Genomic DNA, 22,056 nt, shown 5'->3' on the forward strand with positions numbered 1-22,056 from the left:
GATTAACTGTCAGTGTTTTGTGATTTTCAATTGGTTACATTTAATTTAAAAAAAAAAAATCCATTGTTCTGTACTCTTTCCTCTACATTAGTCTTAAGTCGCTACTACAAAATAGTGGATGGAACTAACTTTGTGATCCTTAACCATACTACCCCTGTAGTTTGTCCTGCAGATGGGGCTAGAGAGGGGGCACAGTAATGTTCATGATTGCCTCACACCCACATCATGCCTGTGTGCTGTTTCTAACGCAGACTTTACAAAATAATTCTCTTTTCAAGCCGATATGAAACTTTGTTGTCACACACCTAACAATGGAATTGGCTTTACATCGCTTGGGAACATACGATGGGTTGAGATAACAAAAAAACAAGTTTAGTGATTAGTCAGACAGTTCTACTCTAAATATGGTAACACTGGCCAGTAAAAGCCTAGTTGTGAATGCACAGTGCAGTGTGTGCTCATATCAGACTCACGTAGGAGGTATTCAGCTGCGTCTGCTTCATAGTCAGCATCTTCTGGGAAGTGATCAATTTTCTTACACACACCTCTGAAGGTTCCTGGAGAAGAAACACACATCAGTTTAGATAGTATAGTAGTAGTTTATTTTGAACAACACAGACATGAAAAGTTGTTTTGTTTGATAAATACTAATTTTCGGATGTATCTCATTGTATACACGGACAACTCTGTGGTACTGTCCGATCAGTTCCGCAGCATTTTTCTGAATGTAAGCAGAGAGTATAGCCCTGCACACTATACAATTCATCCTGCCACGTGTATCATTCGCCACAGATGCCCCGATATTGTTCAGATCATGCGGTTTCTCCCTTTTTCTTCTTCTCCACACTTTTCTAATCTTACTAGTACAAGTTAAAGACATTTTCTGTGAAAGTCCAAGTGTAACTAGTGGCTTGCACCTTATTGTACACCCTCTGTATTTTTGATTCATTAAGGCATTATAGAGTTTTGATTGATTGTACACACCTCCTCAAGTGTTCTTGACTTGGTCAGATGTTGTTTTTTAACCATGGAAATAATTCTGTCAACATGGTTTTTAGTCGTATTTTTTTTTAGTCTTTTGGTGTTGCTGAGCTGCTCAGTGCTCCTTTTTAAGGATGTACCAGATTGTTTATTTGACCACTTCTAAATGTTTGCCGTTTCTCTGTAAAAAGGGTGGTAGGATCTTTTCTTTTAAGATCAGATCTTTTATAAGCCTCATTTGTCATGGCATAATGAGAGAACAGGCCTCACCTGGACACGATTCTAGTCAGCCAGTTGTTCAATTACTTTTGAGCCTCTTAAAAATGTGGGACTGTGTTTAAAAATGGCTCAGTTAATGTGATGCTCATGTTAAAAACTCCTTGAACTACATCTAAATCAGGTTACCTCTTGACTATTTGACTTAAAAACTACTGTGGTGGTGCAAAGAGGCGAAACTAAATTGTATGTACGCACACACATGTTGTCAGAGGTATAGTTAGAAGAGAAAAGAGTGATGTCACTGTTTAGTAGTGTTCCAGCAAATGTATTTCACAAACTACTTAGCAGCTTACCCTGAAGATGCTGCTTAGCTCTACACCACCATCTGCTCAGCTCATACACATCCTACTACTGAGAGTCTTACAGGCTTACAAGGAGTCAGACCTAAATTATCCCAAGCATCTTTTGCTGTATATTCTCACACACATTAATAGGACCCTTTATTCTATCCACACACACACTATTTGATGCACATTCCCATCAGTCACAGGTGTACCTGTGCTGACCAGGTATCAACAGCATAGCAGGAGCATACAGTGAGGGTCAGAACAAGGTTAGGACAAGGTTTCAACAATTGCTTTCTATCATTTTTAGCCACTTCTTCTTGAAAGCGTAAATGTCATTGCCAATGGTCACATTATTTGACTGACTTGACATCCAATATAAATTTTGGGAGATGGAGCATGTGCACTTCCTGTAAGCAGATGTGAAAGTATATCGACAGGCAGAGAGAGAGATGATAGATGATGCAGGGCAGAGCTGTAGCCTTCAGGCTGTGTATGGGAAACACTAATGAAAAGCCTTATCACACCCAGCACACACAAACGCACACCGTTTCAATGTAAAAGACAAAAATGCACAACGGCTAAAGTAAAGACATCAAATGAACACACACGCGCACCGAGCTCATTAAAATGATACATGAACACTATCAATCATGCATGCAAATAAAAGCTCCGTGTATTTAGATTGCTTATATGAGTGCATGCTGGTTCGTCCATGTGTGACTGAGAGTGTGTGTGCGTTTCATGCAGAGAGTGACTCATCCTCCTCAACACACCGACTCACAGAGACACACAAACACACCCACCAGTAAACTCTGTGTGTGCGCTCTCGTGTAGGACCGTGTTTCTATGTGCATGCACGTGCACGCCCGCGTGAAACTACACTGCATGCAGCCTCCTTCCCACCCATCATTCAGTCCCATTCACACATGGTCAACACCACGGGGGCTATGAAAGAGAGCGGCACTGAGGAGGGATGAAGGGGAGCAGCAGAGAAAGAGAGATGAAGAAGGATGAAGAGAGAGGAAGTGCGGGCTGAAAGAGGTTTGGTGGTAAAACGGCACGGGAGAATTAGAGAGAAATAGGAGGATAGAGGCTGGCAATGAACAAAATAAACGACTCGAGCTAATTGCTTCTTTGCACATGAAGAGGCTTTTTCCAGCACCCACACTCAGAAAGTCATTCATAAATTGATTCATCCAACTCATGCAGTAGGGGATGGAAACTAACATCTGACTGTGAAACTGATTGACTTTTATGGTCTTTTATATCTCCATTTATTAAGATAATCATCTGCAAAAAACATGTGAATCAAACTTTGTTATGCATCATTCTTAAGGCAATATACCACCACAAATGTATGCATAATATCACCTCAGCACACCCTCTTAATCCAAAGTGCAACACGTCCACAAATACATACTTCAACAGAAACTATTTGGTGGTTTGAATTTTCTCCTATACACCGAGCCCTTTCTCTGCTCCCCTCACCAGCCTCCATCCTGTTTGACAGTGTTGAGTATGAGCAAAATAAGCTTTTGTATTTCCAGATCACACAACCCATTGCTGGGAAAATACTACAGCTGGCAATTTGAAGATTATAATTTAGGCTCCACTCACAGAATTCCGGAGACTCTTTAGTGAATCTCCAGCAACCATTGCTCGCTGGACAAAAATGTGTATTCCATGACTAGTTGGAGAGTTTCTGGCAGTTGCTAGTTATAATTGGTTGAAAAAAGGTACCATGCTACACCAAATTGCTTTGGTTGATAGCAGGTTACCCTGCTTGCCTAAAGCATATTTTTCCAGGTGTCACCACTTCCCAGCTTCTAGTTAATGAATCTTTGAAGGCAACATCAGCAAACAAAGCAGTAACAAGAAGGTTAATGATGGAGCACTTTCTTTGCAACCAGGAATTTGGAGCACCCACTCTCCAACCTGTTGGAGAACACACATTTTTCCTTAGCAACTAGAGGTTGCCAGGGGTCACCAGCTGGCCTCTAGGCCTGTGTTACTGAAGCCTTGTTTATCAAAAACGATTTTTATAGCCACCTACGCATTAAACAGCTAAGATAGAATGCTTATATTTTTAATCAACGAGTCGCAGTACACCGAGTTGCAGTATACAGTACAGTCGTTGATAACCAAAACAAGCATCGCTTACATTTTATAATTCAAATCATGTATTAATTAATCAAGCAAGAAGATATTCAGAATTATGTGCATAACCAACAGGCTTACTGCCACCCAGGTAATCACTGAGATATTCAAATGCTCAAATTGAAACCGAAGGGAGAATTCCAAAACTCCACACATGGCGACTGTCCCAACCATAAAGAGTCAATCAGCTGACCTGAACCATGTTTTTTTGGAACCAGGAAGCAATGACCTGTTTTTCTGTAATAAAGAATTCACAGAGCTGTCAATGATTTATTGTGACATTTTCAAGGTGCCCTCAATCCACCAAGAAAGTACACACTGTATTCTGTTTAACTTTTTGATTTGTAAGATTATTAAATTGCATTTTTCTGCCTAACCAATGAAGCCGTGTCCATTATTAATGTAGTAATGATTAGAGATGGACCGATCCGATATTACGTATCGGTATCGGTCCGATATTGACCTAAATTACTGGATCGGATATCAGAGAAAAATAAAAAATGTAATCCGATCCATTAAATATCACGAAAGCACCTCACAAAACTTGCAACACACCGTAACTCACCTCAGAACGTTAGCAGTCGGAGCAGTATGCATCACGTGATAGAGCCGCTGTGGCATGCCGGACCTGTCGGTGCTCTGGATAGCATTTGGAGCTTCGCTAGCAACCCGGCATTTCATCTCCGACAAAGTTACCCCGAGAGAAGTAAAGCAAGTGTGTAAGTCCATCTCTGAATGTTTGTAAAGCATTCCTGCTTAAGCTTAACAAACGATATATGGAGCGACTGCCTCTTCTTGCTGCTACTTCAATCATGAAACTGCTTAATGATCAGCTGATCGGCTTTTCTGTCCCGAGTCCGTTTCTCTTGTTTGTTTTTGGCCCACTTTGCACCAGAAAGAGGAAACCAGCAGATAAACAACAGCAGCACGTTTAAGCTTGATAAGCTGTTGTTAGAATGTATTTAATATTACTTTCTACACCAGGATCTTTTTCTACGTAGCTGACGCTGGTAACTGTCCAGGGGCGGATCTAGCAAAGTTTAGCCAGGGGGGCCGATAGGGCATTAACTGGGAAAAGGGGGCACAAAGACATACTTTTCTTTCTTATTCTCATTTAAAATGTCTAGCTTTTAATAAATAATTATCTGACACCCAAAGTTTTAATTTGATGCAAAATGAATAGAAGTCCATTACTGTATATAGTGACTATTAAGTCTAATATATATATACCCTAGTAAGCTATAGTACTTTTTCCTTTGGGAAGGTACCATCTGTGCAGTCTGCAATTTTGTTGAAGAAAGATGTTGAATCTATTTAATATTTTAATATATTGAAAAAGAATTTATTTCTGTGCATTTGTTTTTCACACTGCATCAAATTAAGGTTGATTACGTCGATTAAGCATCATGAGGTGGAGCGTGAGGGGTGGTTCCCTATTTTTTATTTATTTTTGTTGTTGCTGGGAGTTGGAACCCTATTAGTTAGGTTGCTTAATATTTACGCTAAGTACTCTTTAAAATACCAGAATAGGGAGGATGGTGTAGGTTTAAGTTTATTAGATTGATCAGTATTACTGAACTATGAAATATTTTTTTTTGCATACAGGTATAACAAAATAGCTTTAGTGTAGTTGTTGTTTTAAACTTGAGAACCTATACAAAATTCAGCAAGATATTTAAAAAAACAGTTTTGTTGATTAAAACACACTATATCGGATTCATATCGGTATCGGCAGATATCCAAATTTATGATATCGGTATCGGACATAAAAAAGTGGTATCGTGCCATCTCTAGTAATGATGCAGGCGAGTATATATGAGTTTTCTTGGTTTACTGTATCCATAAAGTGATGGATGCAGTATATTACTCAGTGGTCTGGTGGGAGTAGCCACTGATCATGTCAGCAGCATTTTTTTCAGCTTGGACCGGTGACTCTTCGTGTCCTAGTGAGCACTGGGATTAAAGCTTTCTCCCCATTCACTTAGATAATGGCCAAACTATCTGCCTGTGTATTGCAAAGATAGCTGCCAAATGGTGAGACTTGCTTCAGGAAGGACTTTGATAATATCACCAAATGCCACTTAAAAAACAAATTTCCTAACAATACAGTTACTCATGTAGAAGTACATGGCCATCTATCTTTAGTACTTTAGATCAGTGGTGCAATTGGGAAAGACTGTGTCCTCCAGTGGTGTGACTCAGCAATTTGTTCTTTGCCATATGTTTTTATGGCAGTAATAAGATATTTTCCTTTTTGGGATTTAGGCACACTGGATGAGTTTGTTGATAGTGAGAAATAAAAATGATTAATGTGGATGGTTTACACGGATGTTACAGGTGGAGTGGAAGGTAACCGGAAAATTGGCTGCTGATGCTGTAAAGCGTCATCAGTCAGAGCTGCTTTGTGTCAGGCGGCTGGGAAATTCATTATAGCTCCAGCCTTTTTAAGTGAACAGATTTGCATCAAACCATTATGATGATTAGGGCACTGAGCGGCACAATAAAATTGGGGATGTACCAATATATTGGCTGATATCGGCTTTATTCACTGCTACCAGATGACACAGGCTGATAACATGTTGTCTGCAATCAATTTTGTGCTGGGTAGATTTTCAAATATACCCCTATGAAGAGCTGGAAGACATTTAGGTTAATTCTCTTATAATAAAGATTTCTTTCTTTCTCTGAAGCAAAGCGGAAATAAATAACAACAAAAACAAAAATAGCCCGGCTCACGGACATGTGGGAGGAGGGAACATAGATAGATGACCGCTTTTATCTCTCTCTGGGACAAAGAATCGAAATCACAACTGAGAAAACACAGTTAAAAAGCAGATGTGCGCACGTGCGCACATACACACACACACACACATTTTGTTTTTGTACATGATGTCACACTATCCATTTTAAAAAACAAAGACATCTGCTAAAAATAACTTCAAGACTCGTGTGCTGGACCTTCAGGTTAGTTGAAGTTGCCATCACATCACTAAATATCTAATATATCTTCAAAACGTGACACCATGCACAAAATGTCAACATGCTGCGATTAATAAAGAATGTTTGCTAAGCTGTGATCGATATGAAACTTCACCACAGAGGACAGGACGAGGTGTAGTGCTATTTGTATAAGTGGACCATTTATAATGTTATGGTACTGCTGTGGTGGCTACCTTAAACTGTGACCTGTCATCAATAGTCAGTGTTGGGGAGTAACGGAATACATGTACCGCCGTTACGTATTTAGAATACAAAATATGAGTAACTGTATTCCGTTACAGTTACCGTTTAAAAAGGTGGTATTCAGAATACAGTTACTTTGTTGAAATAAATGGAATACACTGGGGTACTTTCCTGTTTCATTTTGTCGCGGGTCAGGACTGTTTGGGTTTTGTTTGACAGCTACGTTCTTTTGTTCCAGGCGGCAGCGTTACGGTTGCCATGGTTACAGGGCGACGCTCTCTCTCTCTGTGACTGTGTGTTTCCTGGGTGAGAGAGCGCCTTTTCGTTGTTGTTGTTGTTGTGCTAAGCTAACAGGCAGAATGCTACAAGCATAGCTCTAAAGAATGTAGCATCATGTTCAGTGTAGTCCGTGCTGCTGGGAGAATGGACTGCCATACACGTTATGTGTCTGTGAGCGCTAGGAGGGAGAAAAAGGAGAGTGGAAAGGTACGAGCAGTCATCGAGCAAAAACGGGAGCTGGAAGCATGTAAATATAATAATAACCACTGCAGCCAAGAAGAGTGCCTGACGAGCCCAGTTGTAAGTAAGCTATTAAGACTCGACTGTACACTGTGTTCGTGTTTTCCTCCGAAAACAACAAGTTCCGTTGGAGCAGCCTTTCAACGCCTCTCTCTGTCTCTCGCAAGAAAAGTTGACCCACACAACAAAGTAGAACTATTTTTCGGCTACCAGCCGACAGGGACCCCGCCGTATTATGCTGGGCTTACACTGTGCGATTTTTTCAGTCGCGCGATTCAGCTCCTGCTCAAACTGTACGATTGACTCGCAGGGGTTAGAAGTTCATAGGTCACGATGCAGGGTCTCACACTATACGGCCCGATGCTCTGATGCGACCTGAGTGCTCACACTGTGCGTCCATAAAAATGAAGGTTATAACAGAAATTCTGTCGCTCGCTCTCCCTCTCCGTCTTTCACTCACACAGACACACCACCACCATCAACTTTGCTAAATTGCTAATGAAAAACATTGGTCAGGCAGCTGTGATTGAGCAGCAGTGTCGATCCAACTATTTTCACGGTTGTTGTGGTCGTGATAATTTTGTGAGGCCACATCGAAAGGGCTCGGATGGTTCTACAGGTTGTGCCTCCATCGCTTGTGTCCAGATCACACGCTGCACTGCCGTGCTACGCCGTCTTTTTCGCTGACATTTGTGTTTGCGCGTGCGCAGTGTGGCAAACTGCGGTGACACCCTCACGACCAAGCGATTGATGATCGGGAGCTGGTCGTGAGGTGTCAATCGCTTCTCGTTACCCCACGTATACTACACGATGCACGACGCACGATGAAGGCCAAAATCGGGCCGATCGCCAAAACGATCGCACGACTCAAAAATCGGCTCAAAATGGGCCAAAAATCGCACAGTGTGAGCCCAGCATTAGTCAGAGGTCCCTTTACTACAGTTCGGAGTCGCGGACCTTCAGTAATAGTAATAAATCACACAGCAATAGTACATTCACGTTGTTGTAAAAAGCATGATAATATTGTAGCGGGTCAGGGCTGTTCGGGGTTCTGCTTGTACAGTTATGTTTTGTGTATGTTGCCATGGTGACGGGTGACGCCCTCTCGCTGCGACGGTGTGTCCTTCCGGGGTCAGAGGGCGCCCTATGTGTGTTGTGGTTGCCGCGCTGAGCAGTTAGCTAGTGGCTATGGAACGCCAGGACTGCCATAATGAATTAATTAAATACACCATTAAATAATTAATTAAATGTGGCAATAATTAATTAAAATTGGAATTAATTAATTAAATAAATAGTTATGACACATGTAATTAATTAATTATTGACACATTTAATTAATTATTTATGTATTTCACATTTTAATTAATTATTGACACATTTAATTAATTATTTAATGATATATTTATTTATTTCATTTTGGCAGTCCTGGTGCCTGGCTCTCATCATGAAATAATTTTATCTGTCAGCCTCACCCATCAAACTCAGGAGGCGGGGTTAACGCTGCCCATGCAGCTTCTCTAACATTTGATTGGTTGCCGTGCAAAGTAAGTCAAAACAGGTCGATCCTAGATAATCGATTGCTTGTGTAGACTTGGGGCAGCCAGGTATCCCAGAATGCAGATCAAATCACAGGCAGCAATGGTGGTGGTGTAGTTTTAAAATACCCCGTTTTTCTGTCACCAGCTACACTTTTAACAGTGTTTTAGCCGCGAATGTCACGACGTATGTCTGGTCAGGTTGTCAACATAGAACATGTTTGCAAAAGTGCTCAGATGTTTTCAGAGATTTCACTAGCTCTGCTAACAATTAGCATGCAGAGTGCACCGAGGGGGTTACGTTAACCGGTTTGTTTACATATTCCACTCTCCGTGTTCCACATGTTGCATTCGCAGATTCTCATTTTCACCGAACGATCGTCTCTTTCCGCCTGGTCTTGTGTCTCTGTGCTTCTGTAACATAAAGAACGAGCTGACATTTTTCTCACGAAACCAGCGATCAGCTCAACAGACCCTCAGTTTACCTGCATGCATCCTCCTCCTCATCTGTCAGCTGTTTAACACCTGCTGCTAATTCAAGAAACACGCCTACGTTACCTGGTGATAGTCACAGTTTAACTGGGCAGCCGGTGCTCAATATAAAGCAATGTCAGCGCATTTTTCTGCACAAGATAAGTAAATATAGTGTTTTCCCTGAGCGCAGAGCTGCTGGAGCTTGTTTCCTTACAGAGCACTTTATAGGCGAACAGCTTCATCAGCGGCTGATGTCCAATCACCAGCACACAGCTTTGAAACCTCAGCTGAGTTTTAGCTCTCAGTGGTTAAACGCTGGACTTCATTCACTCAGGTTCTGTCTGTCGGGTCACGTTTACTTCGCTGTTTTATTTACAACTGAGCAAATCGGTTTGGCTGAGGTTAAAGTTACGTTTCATAACTGCATAGTTTCACAGACGTTTAATGGTTCACTGGCACATGTGTTAGACTGAACTATCATCTAAATATCATCTGTTTTTTAATAGTTATTCAACTGTATTCTAAGCACCAGCTGTCTGTTAGAATGTGATTTTTTCTCTCTCTCTGTTGGCAGAGGTATAAAAATGCGCAGGAAAATCTGACGTGCATGGCGAACTTCACCGACGATATTTAGGGAGGAATAAACACACATCAAACATAAATGAACCATTTGCCTGTCTCCATAATTGAGAGCATTTTCTCTTCTTATGTCAACACTCTCTCTCTCTCTTTTTTTTTTTTTTTTTTTTTTTGCTTTTTCGGTCATGTTATGTTTACCTGTCAAAGGCTTGTTACAAACTATGAAACACATTGTGCAGACTTCTGGATGTTAGAAGAAAACTAATACTGCTCATGAATGAGACTAAAGGCAGGAAGGTGTCCTTTAAAACATGTTAATAGGACCTCCCTATTTATATCATAGTTTATGATATAGCACGTGTATTTCAGTAATAGCCTGCTGAGGCCACTATACGTGCTGGCCTCATATCAAATGTGAAAGCAGACTGAGTCTATGTTTGACGTTTTTTATATCTAATCTTCCTTTTCAAACATTTAAACAGCAGCAAGTCTGCAGCTGAGGGAATACAAATTCAAACTGTCGGAACAGGTTTGCTCGTTTCTTGGATTCATTTGGTGATTTATTAAATGTATAACTGTTATTCTAATCTGCTGCTGAGTCTCTTACACTTTTCTTTATGCTGTATATTTTCACGTCTCTGGAATAGTTGGCAGTTAGATAGTCAGCTGGGAAACTTTGTGTTAACTCATGGAGCTGAGGATATCGTGGATATGCTGACCTCGCTCCGTGGTGTACAGAGCGAGGTCAGCATGATTAATATTCACAATAAAAATATTAGCCGAACATCATGAAGTCTGTATGTGTTTCATAGTGTCGAACAACCTTTGTACAGTTAAAGCCAGCAGTTACTACATGACGGAAACACCAACGTTATCTCTTTTATGCGTTTATACACAGGTCACGCTGATTACTGAACAAAAACCCAAAGATCAGATGTTAAACAGATTTATTTGCTCTCTCTCCTCCTTAAACATGTTTTTAATGTTAGTTATAATTCAGAATTGGCGACTGAAACACGTAGGACACATAAGAACTTCAGGAAATAAAACACCGATAAATATAACCTCAGTAAAAGAAGTCAGCGGGGGTTACTACAGCTGTGTACCGGGGCCTGCGCTTTGTCGGTGGGATTGCTTGCGAGGCGAGCGGGTCTATCCCACGCTTTGCCGTGAGACTGGGCAGACATCTCCGAAATCATCGAAACACTTTTGCAAAGAGGCTGTATCTTGACAAACCGACCAGACACATGAAGATTAAACCACTACATTCTCGGCTAAAAAAATATTAAAACGGTATTTGGTAACACACAAACAGGGTTTTTCAAAGCTCAGTTCTGTTAGCTTCCACATGCCGGTTGTTGTGTGCTAGAAACAATGGCCACCAGACCAAAGCAATGGTTTTGACTCGATCAGCGTTAACCCCGCCCCCTGAGTTTGATGGGTGAGGCTGACAGATAAAATTATTTCATGATGAGAGCCAGGCGTCAGGACTGCCAAAATGAAATAAATAAATATATCATTAAATAATTAATTAAATGTGTCAATAATTAATTAAAATGTGAAATACATAAATAATTAATTAAATGTGTCAATAATTAATTAATTACATGTGTCATAACTATTTATTTAATTAATTAATTCCAATTTTAATTAATTATTGCCACATTTAATTAATTATTTAATGGTGTATTTAATTAATTCATTATGGCAGTCCTGGCGTTCCATAGTGGCAGTGTGTTCTTCTGCAAATGTAATAAACGGCTGTGCTCCCTGGCTAGCTCACGGGAAGCAAGACCAAACGATACCTCCGTCTCCTCCTTGTCTGAACTCGCCACAATATATTAAGTAATCCAAAGTATTCAGAATACGTTACTGTCATTGAGTAACGTAACGGAATAGGTTACAGAATACATTTTGGGGCATGTATTCTGTATTCTGTAATGGAATACATTTTAAAAGTAACCTTCCCAACACTGTCAATAGTACAAAGCCAGGTGGAGTGGAGAACACATATGCCATAAGGCGATTCCAGAGGCCTGGGTTTAAATCCTCTTTACACTGTCCAATATAAATAAAGGTTAAAAAACCTAACAAAACTAGATTAAAAAAAAGTATAGATAAGATCGTTCATATATTTTAAAAATCACAGGTTACTGCATAAATTCATATTACAAATATGACCTTATGCACAATTTGGATGAAGACCCACTGGATGAATGAGTTTGATTAAGTACTGTGCAATACTGTGGAAGGAGGAGCAATTCTTCTGAATTGTAGACTCTATGGAACAAGCTGATCGATCAGTCAGCCGAAGCAGCTAAAATAAATAAATAAACAAACTACAGATCATATTTCTCAAAGCATGCTGTTAAAATTCAGTATTGAAGTGTGAGATCTATTTTTAGAGGTATCATCCAGCAGCTATTACACAAACTGCTTCTTAAGGGATATCGCTTGGTGGTTTCCGCTTGGGTCAAAATGTGCTAACGGTCTGCTGTCTGGTTGCACTGCTGTTTTTAAAGATTTATGCCTTCAGGAGAAACAAATGGACTGTGAGCTTCTGACTGAAAATATGCAAGCAAGCGGGATTAACACACACTCAGAATGTTGTGAATTTCTCTGTGAGATTTGTAGCATCTATCAAAAATATATAACACTGTCATCCTTGTAGTAAGACGTATGCTTCATCTTCACCAAAGATCTGTCTCGTTGAGATTTAAAAAAAAAATGTCTTTCAGTGATTTTATTCGACTGAATGAATTCACAGCTGAGGATACAGATTTATTGCTTTTGGAGCTGATCCAGGACTTCTCAGGTTGTAATTTCCAAACATGCTCAAAATAAGGGATGAACACTTTATTCCAAAACTTTAGAATAACAGGAAGAATTAAGTACTGCGTGTACTGCGCATGAGTAGTGCTGGTATGTCTCTAAATGTGTACTTCACTACCTGCTTTTTTAATGATGCAGTAATAATGAAGGGGGAGGACATTGAGCCAGTCTCCAACAGGAAAGTAAATAATCAAAACACATGGTGATTCCAGAGTGATTCCAAAATTTTGGCACATGAGGACTCGGACGCTCAAATACTGAAGCTGTCATGTCTAATATTTCACGCTTTCCACGTCACCCTGTCAAGCACTAAGCAAACAAGTATGTGTTGTACACATTTTATAGCAGTGGAGAGTACTAAAACAAGGATCCAAACTGGGGAGCAGGTAGCTGTCAGACAATCTCGATGTGGATCTCTGTCAGTCAAACGCGCTGTCTGGCCCTGTTACTGTAACTAAAACGTGTGTGTGTGTGTGTGTGTGTGCGCGCACATGGGGCTATATGAGTCACATATTTTTAGCCTACAGTGATGTTTCAGTGATGTACCTCCAAATGCTGTATCAGTAAGTGAGTCAGTTGTCATAAACACTTATGTCAAGTGTCAAAACCAGCCTATGATCCCACACACACACACTCTCTCTCTCTCTCTCTCACTCACTCACTCACACACACACACACACACACACACACACACACACACACACACACGGCAGCACTCGGTGCGTTTAGGCATGCAGAAATAGTGAAGACCACCTTTGAACTTTGACATTCAAAGCAAGACTATGAATGGGGAGGAAAGTTGATTAAAGTAACTGAATGTGGCAGACAGCACCAACAATCCAAATTCAGAGATTTTACTGCACAGTCATCACTACGGTTACGGTCCAAAAAGAGACCATATCCAGTGAGGAGCAGCTAAGAACAGAAAACTGAGGCTACAGTCCACATGCTCATCAAAATTAGGGGTACATGAGCCATTTATAATTTCACTGTCTGCCTGTGTAGATACCAGGGCACTGGAAAAATGTTGCTCAGTCTGAAGAGTCGATTTATGCTGAAATATTTAGACGGTGGGGATTAACATCATGCATGTGCAGCAGCAAATCCACAGCAACCGTGTGACGCCATCATGTTATGGACCAAAATCCCCGAGGAATGTTTCCAGCACCTTGTTCATTTTAGTCAGTTCTCAAGACAAAAGGGTATCCCTGGTATTGGAAGGTGTGCCTAATGACATGGGGAGCTAGTATGCAAAAACGAAAACGAAGGAGTTGGTGGTGGACTTCCGGAGACGCAGACCCACCACACTGACACCGGTGAACATCCAGGGAGTGGACATTGAGATAGTGGACTCTTATAGGTACCTGGGTGTTCACCTGAATAATAAACTGGACTGGAGCCACAACACTGATGCTCTTTACAGGAAGGGTCAGAGCAGACTCTACCTGCTGAGGCGGCTGAGGTCATTTGGAGTGCAGGGACCACTTTTAAAGACCTTCTATGACTCTGTGGTGGCATCTGTCATTTTTTACAGTGTGGTATGTTGGAGCAGCAGTTTATCGGCAGCTGAGAGGAAGAGGTTGGATAAACTCATCAGGAAGGCCAGCTCTGTTCTGGGATGCACCCTGGACCCAGTACAGGTGCTGGGAGACAGAAGGACTCTGGCCAAAATAACATCTCTGATGGACAGAGTCTCCCACCCCATGCATGTAGATGGTGCTGAACTGCAGAGCTCCTTCAGTGACAGACTGCTGCATCCTCGATGCATGAAGGAGCGTTTCCGCAGGTCCTTCCTCCCTGCAGCTGTCAGACTGTACAATCTGAACTGCTCCCAACAAACATAGATGTTTACATCTGCGCTGTAACTGCAATAAGTTAGTTAATTAACCAATTTGCACTACAACCTGGTTTGCCTCTTACCTGTAATTATTTTTATTTAATTCAATAACTGTACAGTTCTCTCTGTTTATAGTAACCATTGTCCTTAATGTAAATATGTAAGAAAAATTGTGTATGTTTCTGTTCCGTGTCCTGTGTCCTGTTTGTTTGTATATTTGTCTTTTTGGCTGCTGTTACAACCAAATTTCCCCTTGTGGGACAATTAAAGGATTATTCTATTATATTCTATGTGTCTTTCCTTGTCTGCACATTATTTGAATGACTACAAATGGTAATTTAGACTCACTACTGCTGTAGTCCTAAAGTTTAACCTGCACGGTTAATACTGTTGAAGTGGTCTGTTTGAGTATCGCCAAGCAGAAGCAAAAAAAGTTAATAAGCTAATAAGCTATTCACTGTGGCCAAAAAACAAAACATTCAAATCTGCACCATGACACATTTGTAAAACATTTAAAAAAATCATAAAACAAACAGTGGAAATGAACAAAGGTGTGTGGCGTTTAAAGAAAAATCCAATGTGAGGCTCTCAGGTGGCTGCTTAAATTAAAGCCCCTCAGTTCAGGCTTAACAAATTGGCTTAGAAGAAAGAAAATCTTTCCGTCTCAGTTACAGAAGATTAATAAGATCATTAAAATAGAGCCACACATTTGTCTCACTATGTAAGGAGAGTGCGCTATTATTTTTTATTTTTTTTAATGTGACATACATCTCATTTCTTTAAGTGTTTTCCTATTCATGAGATTTTACTCAAGCCGGCACACATCCAAATCTTTCCACGAAGGCGTTTGGATGACAGCCTTTTAATAAATATCTCTTTTCAGGACGAAACCACAGCTGAGGCCACCTTTCTGGGACTCCAGCAGGCAACCATTTCCCTCATTCCTAAAGAGCACTTTCATTTATCCTTTCCCTGCATACCACAAGTGAAATTATATCCTTTGCCAGCTGGATATTACTTTTCTTTATTAGATGGGGCTCCTAAAATAATGGGACTACTTAGTATGCTTGAAAAGTTCGTACGTGCACTGACGATGGTACACTGGATCAATTATTGCTCATGCAAGTGTTATATTGTATCTCCAGCAGTTATATTAATGTGGGGAAGCAGAAAAGAGTGCCAGGTCTTCTCGGTGTTATTTGCTACTACGTACAAGGTGTTATGTTCCTACAATAGTTGCCTTCCAAAAGCTTAATTTCATTATAGTAAAGAAGGAGAGTTGGGTTGTTTTGAGGTCTGAGGACAGTGGGATAAAATTCAGTAGACTGGCCCCAGTCCAGTTGGCTATTTTATCAATTTCACACACAGATAATCATTTTTTTTTTATCATAAGCAGCTACAGACATCAATCTGAACACGGGGACACTGGCACGCGAGCTAATCTGTGAAGTCGTGCACGTGTGTGCTTGGGCAGTCAAGTGTAAGTGCATGGAGGAGACTGCATGTTTTCAAATTTGCTGTTGGTTATTGTTTTTTCAGTCTAATAAACAGCACGGTAATGATCACAGACACACACAAACAAAAAAGAAGAGAACATGGAGACACACACATGCGTAGTGGGAGCATCTATCAGGAGGCATTTCCCTCACAAAGGTCACAGTTGCTCGAGGGCAGCTGCAGGCACAGCCACAGCAAAGCATTATGGGACACAAACAGGAATGAGAGTTCAGAGTATGCATGATTGTCTGCCTGTGTGTGCGTCTTTGTGTGTTTTATCTGAGTCATGTGGTTGAGTTTCTCCTACAGGGCCCAGCATGCAACTGTTGTCACTTATGCATAAAACATATGAACATAAGCGCAAACCTGCACCCCCCCCTTGTATACCACGCATTCTTTAATACACACTGTAAAAATAATTGATACCTTAAAAAAAACTCTGGAGAATATCAGCATGTTACAGATAGAGCTGTTAAGATGGACACACACACACACACACACACACACACACACACACACACCTGAGAATTATTTATAATAGTTACTGAGTTAAATTGTCAAATTATCTCATTTGCAAATCAAAGCATCGGACATTTTAATGCTTTAATTAAAATACAGCTATTCAATGCCGTATCAGTCTAGTTCTTGTGAAATAAAATATACTGAACATTGAACATAATCCACTCCTAAATAAATAAAAATTTTGTGCCTCAAAACAAGGTTAAAAAAGGGGACGCATACAAACAACAAGTCTGCGTAACCCCATGACTGTGACAAATGAGCCACAAGGTGGATGTTTGTCCTTGATCCAACTCTCACCCACGCACAAACCCTGTATTCACAGAAGAGTCCAACACTGAAGTTGGCCACCCACTAAAAGACTAAAACTCAGTGTACGAGATCCCCACAATAAAGCACAGATAACTTAAATAACACAATCCATACAAGTGTTGAGTAGAAAAGCACATTTGTACACAATTATTTAACAGGCAGAAAAAAGCCGAAGCTGGTGAAAAACTGTCCTAAAATTCCCTGAAAAGCCTTTGGTTGATCAAAAATGCTGCAGCAACAGTGTTGACATCTTATCTTAAAGACCCAATAGCACCGTACCACAAGGCGCCTTGAGGTGACTGTAGTTGTGATTTGCACTATACAAATAAAACTAATTGAATTTAATGTGAATGATAAATTGTGTCAGCAACAAGCTAGGCCTGCCTTAAAATACAATCTAAAATATGTCATTTTTGACTCTAATGGGGACCATTAACATCCTGTTGCATTCACTAAGATGTGATTGACATAATCAGGAAAGTGCTTACAGAGGCCTAAAAGTGTCATTTTCCTAACCTGCATACATTGCAATTCACAGAAAGGTCACTTAAGGCACACCTGCACTGCCCTTACCCTTTCAAACTGCAGATACATTACTGTTTCATACACAGTCTATTGTAAGAACTGTTAAGAAAAGCAAGGCAAGGAAAATATTTTGTAGTCAGGGTCAGGGGATATGTCTGCATTTCAGTTCAAACTAAAGCAGAACTTGTGAAATGGGTGATTAAAAACAAGAAGTGAGCTTTACTTGGAAGCATCCGGTGAATCTAAACCACAGGCAAGGTTATTATTATTTTTTAAACACAATACAATGTAAAAAAAAAAACCCAAACGGGAAGCCAGGATGCTACAAGGCACAGATTAACAAACAGGCAAGTGAGACATGGTGAGCTGAGGTAGTATGAATACTGCAGGGCCTCATTAATGAGGCGAATGCAGGTGAGTGGAAAGGAAGGGCATTTGTGGTGACTCTTCAGACAGCAAATGGCAGGTGGAGAAAGTCATAATGTCTGGAATAATACTGGACTTCAGGCTTATTTCAAAAGCAGAAGAAAATTAGAAAAGAATTTGTAAAGGATGTACGCTGGCATTAAAAGTAGCTATTGCATCCATGACGAGCAAATTACATACACTTACAGTCTAGCACATTTTATTTCCTAGAGGTGTCATCCTTGTGTTAATGTATATAGTGAGGTTACACCATATATTACTACCAAAAGAACAATTGCGTAGCTCAACTTTTGGAAAGGTGTCTAGTTTTAAAAACTGCTGACACTGCACCACGTGTGAGACAAGTTGCTGATTTAGATTAGATGTTCACTATTTGAACAAACTTCAGAGCCTTTGAAATTCAGCCTCAAGATAACGAATTCTAGATTTTGCCATTTTGACGCTATGACTTAAAACTTTAAGCAATATCAATGGCTTGATTAATGGCTACAGTTATATATCGTTAGCAACGATTGCTGTGGGAATGGGGCATCAGTCAAGACCCCTGTCACCCACGCTTTGAAACTTGAAAACGACCACTCACTAGGGAAAAATATATATTCCTGGTGTGTCTGACTGGTTGAAAAGTGGTTCTGGAGGTTGGTGGCAGTCTCTAGGTGAAACTGGTAACAAAGAGGTATAGGCAACCGGGAAAGTGTGAAGGAAACCAGACTGTTTGCCCTCAAACAAAAAGCAGTGCCTGGTTGCAGCAGAAATGCAAGACAGGACACAGCCAGGAACCTTCAGCAACCACCAACCAACCAGGAAAGGAATATATTGTTTTCCCCTAGCAACCAGTGGTTGCCAGGAGGTTGATGATTGGTCTCTAGGCCTGTGTGATTGAAGCACAAGTGATTAATTAAAACAAAAACAGGGTGCCATTCATTTTTCCAGTATCTAAATGCGAACAAGACAAAAAAAAGCTTAAGACCCAATACAGTAACATGACTTTGATTATGGTGCAAATGTGGCTAACTGGAACTCCTCAAATCCAACCAAAAATGGTCAAATAACTGAAATAATTTAGCTTTTTTAGATTGCCAGTGTAGTTAAAACTATTTGGGATACAAAAAATGTAATTCATATGATCCTTTTTGGATAGTATCTACAGCCACGTTACTGTTCATTATGCTTACTGTCGGAGTTTAGTGAGCTAGCATGCTACTTTTGGACAAAATCTGTGACCTGATTTTGGCACTAGATGGAAAGTCAGGGGACCATCAAAGCGATTACGGTCCATCCCAAGAGTAGCATGGCAATCCAACCGACAAAATGAGTAAATTTTCTGCCAAACATGTCAGCTCCACGGCTCAGCATGAAGGAAAGTCACAGTAGTTTGAACAGAATACATGAATGACTACTGGCTAACCTCATACCTAGATTTGTATTTCACAATAGGAAAGCTCTTATCCCTTTGATTCTCTACGATCATAAAACATTTTAAAATGCAAACATAGGTCTTTTTTTTGTTAGACATCTGACAGATAACCATTTTTGTAGTTTCTATGGGGAGGACAGCCTTTGTCCCAAGCAAGCTGACCCCAATGAGTTGGCATGTGATCCAAAATCTGCATGTAAGTGGTCTGTGTAAACCTGGCCACACGTGTCCACGAACACACGCACTCACAATTTAAATGGTTTTGTCAACTAGATAACAGAGGAGGAGGGAGTGAGCAACGGACAGGAAAGAAAGTTGAAAAGCAGAGCAAATTGGACTGCTTGTTTCCTCGGAGCGCCTCTGACAGCTCAGTCTGGGTGACTGTGCCGCTTTCTTTCTCTCTCTCTTCCTCCTTCTCTCTGTGCCTCTGCCTCTCTCGCTCTCTCTGATTACCTTTTTGCAGGCGAAGGAAAGAGAAGCTGGGAGGGAAAGAGGAGGAGGAGGAGGCTAGTTTCCACGGTGATGGCTGATGAAAGAGAACGAGGCAGGTTCTGCTCGGTTGCACACCTCTTCTCTATCTCTCTCTTCTTCCCCCCTTCTCTCAGTCTGTCCCTACTCAAACAGCAAAGCCCCCCCCCCCCCCCGAAAACATCTCTCTGTTCATGTTTCAAATCTTCTCACCGCTCCTCCTTCACTCTACCTAGTTTTCTCTCACATTCACAAAACATTAATTCATCCCATTCCAGTTTTCCCTCTTATCTGTTATCGCTTTCATACATGGCTGTTTCAGGATTCCCTCCACGCAGCTAGCAAACATTACACTCACATGTTATTGTTATGTCTCATTTTAAATCCAGGACCATTAATGTGCTGCCACAACAGCTTCTGCTCTTCTGTGAAGACTTTCCTCGAGATTTTGGAGCCTGGCTTGAGTCCTTTCAGAGGTTGTTGTTCAGCTGCCCTGAAACAAACTGCTGCCATGAGGCTGGAGACACCGTGTGGTCTAAAACTGCTCCCCGGGTGCCCAATGGCTGCCAACTGCTTCACAGAGTGAATGGGTTAAATGCAGAGAGGAATTTCCCCACGGGGGAATCAATAAAGGATCAATAAATTATACATTATTATTATTATTATTAAAACAGTGTCATGCAATTACACACATCAGTTCTGATATGAAAATAAGAAGGCTTGGTTAAGTATAAACATTAAAAAGAAGATTTTTCTATACGTATGACATGTAATGAAAGAAAAATATATGCATGCTAGACTTAGAGTCATGGTTAAAGACCAAAAAAGACCCATCCCCTGTCAATTCTAAGGATTTACATATCGTGACTCAATGAAAAACACTCAGCTTCCAAGTCGACACACCTATAGTATTTTACAATTTACAAATCCCATGTCGCCTTGTTCTCAAATTATTGCATTCGCAAGATTTTCAGAAAACTTGAACTTTGACCTTAAGGTTTAGGTCACTGAGATTCAAAATAGTCGATACACCAAATGTATCAATTTGAAGCTCCTACTCCTAAAAATGCGGCAAAATACAAAAGCAGTGGGTGTAAAAACTAAGACTCTATAATTCAATAGCTTTTAGCAGAAGTAAGTTATTCAGCGTAAGGATTTTCTGTATGACTTCATCATTCTCTCACATCTCTGTGGAAGACTTTTGCCCCGCTCTGTTTTATCGCGTTGCTTCAGTTCAATGAGATTTGCAGGCATTCGTTTATGCACAGTTCTCTTAAAGTCTCACGATTGCATTTCAAATAGGTTGAGGTCCGGACTTTGACTGGCCTCCTGCAACACCTTGATTCTTCTCTTTTTCAGCCATTCTGTTGCAGATTTGTTGCCGTGCTTTGGCTCACTGTCTTGTTGCATGACCCAGTTTTGCCCAAGCTTTAGCTGTCAGACAGGTCGCCTCACATTTGACTCTAAAATACTTTGGTATACAGAAGAGTTCATGGTCCAATCGATGACTTCGAAGTGTCCTGTGGCTGCAAAAAAAGCTTGAATCACCATGTCTTCACCACCATGCTTACATTTAGTGGTAGGCGTTCGTGCTGATATGCTGTGTTTGGTTTGAAATTTAACATACTAACTGAGGTCTGTAGAATCTCAGATTTTGCTTTTCTTAAGCATTGCAAGGTCTGACCTTGGGAATTTGGCAAAAATCTGTTTTGTTTTTTTTCCCCTTCTAACTGCATCTCTATTACACCTCCTTCCCTGTAGCTACTGGCACAATTGCTATCTTCCTTCAGTCCATCTCTCCCGACATTCTCTGATTTATCATTTTTACTTTCCAGATGCAGTAAAACTTTTCATCTTCTACTAAATCTCCTCCCTTCATCCTTTAGCCTACCTACCCTTATTATCCCCCTCCCTTGATACCTTCTTTAGAAACACAGCAAAATGTCCTGCGGGTCTGTCTGAAACCCTCCTTCCTTTTAAGCCCTGGAGCCTTTATTTTACATTCTCTTCCAAGCTTTTCAGCTGTGTACAAACTCTCCTTTTGTGCTATTAATTCCATCACAGCTGTGATTAAATATCTGTTTCCCGATGATGTCTGTCTCTCTAAGATGTTGCTTTTATCCTGCACATCGCCACATCTGGCTTTCTTCTCTTTCCAGCTCTTTCTTCTACCATCTTTTAAAATTCCCACATGCAGGAGGAAACTGTAAATTTCCTCCTGCATGTGGG

The 22,056-nt window shown here is 40.6% G+C and overlaps 1 protein-coding gene across 2 annotated transcripts in view; it reads right to left on the bottom strand.

Moving 5' to 3' along the window:
- Nucleotides 1–22,056, bottom strand: part of cacng3b (calcium channel, voltage-dependent, gamma subunit 3b) — a 39,286-nt gene that overhangs the window by 9,386 nt on the left and 7,844 nt on the right. For both annotated transcript variants that reach the window (XM_004560720.4, XM_076883029.1), the window contains one exon: nucleotides 474–557. In XM_004560720.4, the coding sequence (XP_004560777.1) occupies nucleotides 474–557 (84 nt within the window). The remainder of the gene's footprint in view (nucleotides 1–473; nucleotides 558–22,056) is intronic.

This window comes from Maylandia zebra, linkage group LG4 (genome assembly GCF_041146795.1).
Source record: "Maylandia zebra isolate NMK-2024a linkage group LG4, Mzebra_GT3a, whole genome shotgun sequence".
In the NCBI taxonomy this organism is placed as follows: domain Eukaryota; kingdom Metazoa; phylum Chordata; class Actinopteri; order Cichliformes; family Cichlidae; genus Maylandia; species Maylandia zebra.